Raw genomic sequence first — 7,618 nt, forward strand, 5'->3', positions numbered from 1 at the left:
TCTTTCTCTGTACTTTGTCTCTGTGTCTTATTTCTTTTCTCAGTCTCTTGTCCCACCTGACGAGAAACACCCACAGATGTGGACGGGCAGGCCACCCCTTCACACTGGAAAACCAAACAAATTGTGTGACTCGCTTTATTGTAGTGGTCTAGAACCAAACCCTAAATATCCCTGAGGTGTGCCTGTGTTTGTATAATACTATTGTTATGGAAATAAAAGGGTCTCAATCCAGACTGCAAGAGAGGGTTCTTGATCTCATGCAGGAAAGAATTCCAGGTGAGTTGTAGAGTGCAGTGAGAAGAGATACTTTATTGAAAACCACTCCACAACAGAGCAGGGTGTCCTCAGAAAGCAAGTGGAGGAACATCCGTTAAGTTTTTCTTATATAGGGGTTTTTGTTTGGACGAACGGAGGCAAGATGGTGCACTTCTGGGTTCTTCTTCACCAGCTTTTCCCGCGAGCGAAAATGCAGCCGGCCACCCGGGAAGGTGCAGACCAACTGGGCATACGCCAGGTGACGTCAATCCGAAGAGACCAAGATTTACCTGGTCGCACCTGCCGAACGCCCCCCCCCCGACAGGCCCGTGCCCTGCCTATTGCCCTCCCACTCCTAGGAAAGCCGCTCTTGGCCAGTGAGCCACGCGGCCTTCTCACAGCCCCACTCCTGTCGGGATGTCGGGACTGTGTGAACTCTGTCCGAGAGCCCCAGGGGGGACTCTGTCGGCCTCCTTTGCCGGAGGCCGATAGACATCTCCCCCACACCTTAAGTGACCAAAAATAAACGTGCAGTTTTGCTCCTACACTTGCCTACCCGCTGGTTCTTTTGTGCCCGCTCGGCAGGTCTTAGAAAAAACAAATCAGTTTTGTCTATCTAAAGACTGAAATAGGCCGGGCGCGGTGGCTCAAGCCTGTAATCCCAGCACTTTGGGAGGCCGAGACGGGTGGATCACGAGGTCAGGAGATCGAGACCATCCTGGCTAACACGGTGAAACCCTGTCTCTACTAAAAATACAAAAAATTAGCCGGGCGAGGTGGCTGGCGCCTGTAGTCCCAGCTACTCGGGAGGCTGAGGCAGGAGAATGGCGTGAACCCGGGAGGCGGAGGTTGCAGTGAGCTGAGATCCGGCCACTGCACTCCAGCCTGGGCGACAGAGCAAGACTCCGTCTCAAAAAAAAAAAAAAAAAAAAAAAAAGACTGAAATAAGCTGTGCCTATGCGTGGGTGGCCTGACATTATGATAAAATTTATTATTCTATTGATTTAAAGAAAACTATCCCTAAAATTTTAGTGTGTAAGTACATCAAAGTATAACTATAATGATCTTGAAAGCATTTATTGTTATGGGTAATGGGCATCTGGACTTTCTGTTGTTCTAGAAGTTTGTCCTTGCCGGCATTACCAGGCTGCTTCCTTCACTGTAAACATGTTAGGACCATGATTTGTGACTTGCAGTGAATGTGCCTTGCTAGTCTCAAGATGGAGCTGAACTTAAAATGGTGTCACTCTGGGTCTCTTAGGTTTCTGCTTCCCTAACACTATGACCATACCTGCTGTCTTCTTGATGTTTCCTTGTAAATGTTTTTAATTCCTTTATTTTTAAATTAAAATTTTACTATGAAATTTTCACACAAATACTATGGAAGAGAACATTATAATGAATTCTGTCTACTTATCACCCGACTTTAACATTTATCAACATTTTCTTTTGCAACACCATATACCCCTTCTCAGTGGAGTTGTTTTTTCTCAGTGAAGTTTTTTTTTTTTTTTGAGACGGAGTCTCGCTCTGTCGCCCGGGCTGGAGTGCAGTGGCCAGAGCTCAGCTCACTGCAAGCTCCGCCTCCCCGGTTTACGCCATTCTCCTGCCTCAGCCTCCCGAGTGGCTGGGACTACAGGCGCCTGCCACGTCGCCCAGCTAGTTTTTTGTATTTTTTTAGTAGAGACGGGGTTTCACCGTGTTAGTCAGGATGGTCTCGATCTCCTGACCTCGTGATCCGCCCGTCTCAGCCTCCCAAAGTGCTGGGATTGCAGGCTTGAGCCACCGCGCCCGGCCTCTCAGTGAAGTTTTTAAAGCTCATGTTATTCCACTCATAAATATTTCCACATGAATCCCTAAAAGATAAGTCATCTTGTTTTTAACAGAATTGCATTACTGACAAAATCAACAGTAATTCTTAGGCCCGTGGTAGAAATGTCTGTTCACTAATGGACTTCCACAGATGTTTTCTTAGACCATCCTTTGGGAGAAGAAAGAGAACCTGAGATCAGCAGAGTCCAATTCTCTAAACATATTTTTAAGCCGAGTCCCAGAGACAGACATAACTGGTCTGAAGGCATCCAGCATGCCCACATGAGTGTAGGTTCAGTTCCCTGAAAACAAGTTTCCCACCTGCTGGAACTGAACACATTGGGTAGATGACTTCCCACCACTGTCAGGTAGAACTTCCGGTCAGAAGCTGAGCTGTGAATAATGTTTAGGAGTTCACCAAGTGAAAGGAATTACATCTTTACAACTTCTCATCCACATCCTCCAAAAAGGGGAGTAAAGAGGTGTTAAGCAGCTTCAGAATTTCCACAGAGGAGAAGCTAAAGGTCAGAGACTGCATTTAAAGCTTCATTGACATGGTAAGGCGATTGTTATTAATTATATTTTAACTTCAAGGTAAATAAAAAGTTTTCTTTAGGTGCTTTTAGTCACATGTTGGCCATACTAAAGACTATTAGTGTTGTTATTATTGCTGCCTACTATAGTTGCACTTGAGGTAGGTACTGTGGAGGGTAATGCGTAATTCAAATCTCTATTCACCTTCCCACCCAACTCAGCCCTTCAGAAGTGGACGCCTGGACTTCTCCTCCCTCCTCTGGTGGTATCTCCCAGGAGAGGATTGTATTAATACTCTCGGATTTCTCCCCTATTTCCAAAAGTGGTTTCTCCCATTAAAAGTTGTACCACCCTTCCTGCAGCCTACTACTCATTCAGATGTCTCTCAGACTTTCAGGGTGGTTTTACTCAAGAGATGACTCCCATAGTGACCTTTCCACCTTTTCCCTGAATGGCATCTCTAAAAAGTGGACTGTACTATCCTGATTCCTCCTATCATCTGCCTGTGGTTTCTCCCAGGATCTCCTTCTCTTGGTGATTTTTGCCTGGCTCCTCTATTCCTTGGTGGTTTCTTCCAGCAGGTAATTAATATCCTCAGTGGCCTGTATTCAGAAGGGTAACTTAGCTTTTCTAAATATAACATACAGGGCCAGACCCACATTTCCAGTAACTTTCTCCTCCAGAATAGAAGCCTAGTCAGACGATGGTCACACTCCAGCGTCCTATGTAACTATACCTGCCTCGCTCTAGGAAACCCTGCCGGGGCCAATTCCTCTGCTCTACGGAACGGATTTGCTTCCAAGATGGCGGCCCACACGAACTAATACCGTAAGGGCGCGGCCATGTTCTCTGCCGTACAGCGCCACATTACGGAAACTGTGAGCTGTGTCTGCGCCCTGTTGACTGTTCGCTGAAATTGGCTTCCAAGATTATTCAGAGCATGCGCCATATCAACGGCCTACAAAGGGGAGGTGCTATAAGTCGGACCGGAAGTGGAAGCGGTCCTCCAAGGCTTTTTTGCCGCTGGTGTCAGGAGTATTTTCATATCCCAATACCGAGAAATCTTTGAGGTGATTTTGGTTGGTCACGACTGGGGTTTCTGTGGAGCCAGTAATAGGGGGTGTCGAGGTTGCCTATGGAGTTAGAGATTGTTTTGAGGGTTCGGTGATGGGGTTCTGTGGCGTCCGTTGTTGATTGTGACGGATTTCTCGGGTCATTGATAGGGCTCTTTGGGATGAGTGATTGAGGTCTGGGGGTCAGTGATGGGAGTCTGTGGTCAGTGACAGAGCCTGTAGGGTCAGCTATGGTGATCGGTGAGGACTGTGATCAGCTTGCTTTTTAACCTGAGTTGAAAGTTCAGCGTTTTAATTTTCAGTCTTCTTTAATATAAAAATTCTCAAGTTTTGGTGAATCTTTGTATAAAAAATTGTTCAAATCTAAGTGTTTTTTTTCTTTGATCCATGAGTTATTTAGAAGTTCCTTTTTTGTTTTAAGTAATGTCTGTTTAATGCTCAAATTGAAAAGTTGCCTTATGACCTAGTTCGTGGACAGTTTTCATGAATGTCACATCTATTACATAAAAACGGTGTACTATGTTCTCTGATTGTATTGTTATAGATATTAATTAAGCATATATTTAAAAAATATATCTGTCTCCTCACAGATTGTCTGCTTAATTAATTAGAGGAAGGTAAAGTAATCACTCTGGAAAGGTTCTTTGTCCATTTGTCCTTCCTTCTTCTTCTGCTTTATATATGTTAAATTATGTTATTAGGAACAATTGTGGGCACTTTATTTATTTTGAGATGGAGTCTCGCTCTGTCGCCCAGGTTGGAGTGCAGTGGCGCGATCTCAGCTCACTGCAACCTCTGCCTAGTGGGTTCAAGCGATTCTCCTGCCTCAGGCTCCAGAGTAGCTGGGATTACAGGCGCGTGCCACCATGTCCAGCTAATTTTTTGTATTTTTTAGCAGAGACGGGGATTCACCATTTTGGCCAGGCTAGTCTCAAACTCCTGACCTCAAGTGATCCACCTGCCTCGGCCTCCCAGAGTGCTGGGATTACGGGCCATGAGCCACTGCGCCCGGCCTATGTGCATTTTTAATACGTTATAGATATGACTAAGTAGCTCAAAATGTAACAATTCAAGCTCTACTAACAATTTATAAAATAATTCATTTTCCCAAATGCTTTTCCAGCAATGGATATTGTTGCATTTTAAAAGTTTTTAAAATTTTGAGGGAAAATTATATCTAATTGCTCGGATGCATTTTCCAGTTACTAAAGTTGACATCTTTTTGGTTAATTGCCATTTGTTTCCTTTTCTGTGAATTTTCATCTTTTGTCCTACTTTTTTTTTGTGGTATATTTTAACATAAAATTAGGAAATATCATCTAATTAAAAGTATCTGATTTTTCTGCTATAGCGTCTGTGTTTCCTCCTACGTGTAATAAGATCCCTCCTAGTCCACCACAGTGTTATACACATATATACTTCTAAAATTTATTTTAATAATCTTTGGGATTTCACAAATACACAAAATTAAGTGATCAGTCCTGCTGGCATTTGCTTACAGTGAATACTGTGTGATGGAGATCTAGTTTGTTTTTTTCCAGGTGGCTAGCCAGTTATATCACTGCCACTTATGCAATGAACGTGTTATGAACACTCATTTAAATACCACTTTTGTCACATATATAGATCAATATTGTCCGGTATATTTATTGTTTTACTTGTTTTGATTACATTGTTTTTATATTGTTTTAATATCTGATAATGCATGGTAATCGCTGATATGTATTGTATGATTTTTGTGTGCCAGGGAGGTGTTGAGCACTTTACAGGTATTATCTCATTTAATTTTTGTAACTTTGAGATCAGCATTTTCATCCTCATTTCTGAAATTAAAAGTGAAGAAATGGCTGGGCACGGTGGCTCATGCCTGTAATCTCAGCACTTTGGGAGGCCGAGGTGAGCGGATCATGAGGTCAGGAGATCGAGACCATCCTGGCCAACATGGTGAAACCTCGTCTTTACCAAAAATTAGCTGGGCGTGGTGGCACATGCCTGTAATCCCAGCTACTCGGGAGGCTGAGGCAGGAGAATTGCTTGAACCTGGGAGGCGGAGGTTGTAGTGAGCTGAGATGGCACCACTGCACTCCAGCCTGGGTGACAGAGCAAGACTGCGTCTCAAAAAAGAGTGAAGAAACTTCTGTTCTCATAGGTGAAAAGTGGTAGAGCTGCAGTTCAAAAAATCTGCAGTGATGTTACTCCATCTCTCGTGACTTTTCCCATATTTCACTGTAACTAATACCTATCACAGATTTTGTTAAATTTTATGTTCTCCACAGTGCTGCTTCTCAAAGTATGGTCCCTGTACTGACAGCATCAGCGTTTCCTGGGCACTGGTTAAAAATGAAACTTCTTGGGTTCTACTTTTGACCTACTGAATCAGAAACTGTGGAGTAGGGCTAAGAATTTTTAACTGTGTTTCATTTAACAGGTCCTCCAGGTAACTTGAATGCCTACCTGTTTGAGAACCACTGCTTTGGTTTCTAGCTCAGGGACCTGCACCTTGATGTATCCAGGAAGTGCTTATGTGGTGAATATTACATGACTGACTATGGGAACATTGTCTTTCCAGATTTCTGGGTGTCTCTGGGGAGCCCCTGGGCCAGATCTTCCTCCAGACTCCAACCTACCTCTTCAGAGCAGCTCTGCTTGAGTTCACAGATGACTGCCAAGCTTCAGACATCCTAGAGAAAAAGGGTTGAGACCCAGTGTGGCCATGCCAGCTAATTGGACCTCATTTCAGAAATCTTCAGCCCTGGCTCCAGAGGATCAGGGCAGCTCCTGTGAGGTGAGGAGGAGTCGTCCCAGGGGGTGGAAATTCAATCCAGGAGTAGAAAGCTCTGACTTGTCACTAGAACCTCATAACTGAGGGAGGCACCTAGGCCACAGGAAGCAGCTGGACTCTAAGACCTGCTGCTCCTGAAACAAATCTTGATCTTCCTGTGGGAATAAGCAACACGTAGGTAATGTCTTCATCTCTGGAGGCCACCTGTGTGACAGTGGAGAGGTGCACTGTCAAGAAAAAACTTGTTTATTTTGTCATCACACTACATTGATCTTTGGGCTGTGGATGGATTTTCCTGGTTAGAAGTCACTTTTCTGTGGGATTTTCAAAGTATTTCTCTGTTTCTTCCTAAACTGCCTCTTCAAACACAAATATTTTCTTTCTTTTTTTAAAAATATCTGTTTTTTGGATATTGGTTCTCCATTTTTTTTCCCTCTACTGTTTTCTATTTCTTTGCTGCTCTCTTTTTCAGGAAGCTTTGTCACATTTGCCTTCCAGCTCTTCTTTTGAGTTTCTTGTTACCACCCTCAACACTTTAATTGAATGTTTTAATTTTTAATAACTAATTTATTTTCTAAATATTCTTTTTGATTAGCATCTTGTTCTTATTTCATGAGTATAATTTTATTTCTTATACCTCTGGAGATATTGTGATAGTGTATTAGGAATGTTTAGTTTTTTGAATAGGGAATATATACACTTAGTTCAAAAATAATGTTGGTAAAATGGGAATAATAGTAAAAAATAAAAATTAAAAGCCATTAGAAATATGTTTAAAGGCAACACACCCTAAAAAGTGTTATAGGAGGCTGGGCGTGGTGGCTAAAGCCTGTAATCCCAGCACTTTGGGAGGCCGAGGCGGGCGGATCACGAGGTCAGGAGATCGAGACCATCCTGGCTAACGCGGTGAAACCCCATCTCTACTAAGAATACAAAAAATCAACCAGGCATGGTGGTGGGCACCTGTAGTCCCAGCTACTCGGGAGGCTGAGGCAGGAGAATGGCGTAAACCCGGGAGGCGGAGCTTGCAGTGAGCGGAGATTGCACCACTGTACTCCAGCCTGGGCGACAGAGCGAGACTCTGTGAAGGGCTGGCCTGCCCCTCCACACCTGTGGGTGCTTCTCGCTAGGTGGAAACGAGAGACTTGAGAAAAGAAATAAA

The 7,618-nt window shown here is 43.7% G+C and overlaps 1 protein-coding gene across 3 annotated transcripts in view; it reads left to right on the forward strand.

The window, feature by feature from the left end:
- The first annotated feature begins 3,546 nt into the window (after nucleotides 1–3,546).
- The window catches only part of ZNF585A (zinc finger protein 585A), a 29,402-nt gene continuing 25,330 nt past the window's right edge, over nucleotides 3,547–7,618 (forward strand). For all 3 annotated transcript variants that reach the window (XR_003307176.1, XM_026449161.1, XM_026449162.1), the window contains exons 1-2: nucleotides 3,547–3,671; nucleotides 6,244–6,459. Coding sequence is in view for 1 of the 3 variants with exons in the window: in XM_026449161.1 (XP_026304946.1) it covers nucleotides 6,388–6,459 (72 nt within the window). In the remaining 2 variants the exon portion in view is untranslated. The remainder of the gene's footprint in view (nucleotides 3,672–6,243; nucleotides 6,460–7,618) is intronic.

Source organism: Piliocolobus tephrosceles, chromosome 21, assembly GCF_002776525.5.
Source record: "Piliocolobus tephrosceles isolate RC106 chromosome 21, ASM277652v3, whole genome shotgun sequence".
Taxonomy (NCBI): domain Eukaryota; kingdom Metazoa; phylum Chordata; class Mammalia; order Primates; family Cercopithecidae; genus Piliocolobus; species Piliocolobus tephrosceles.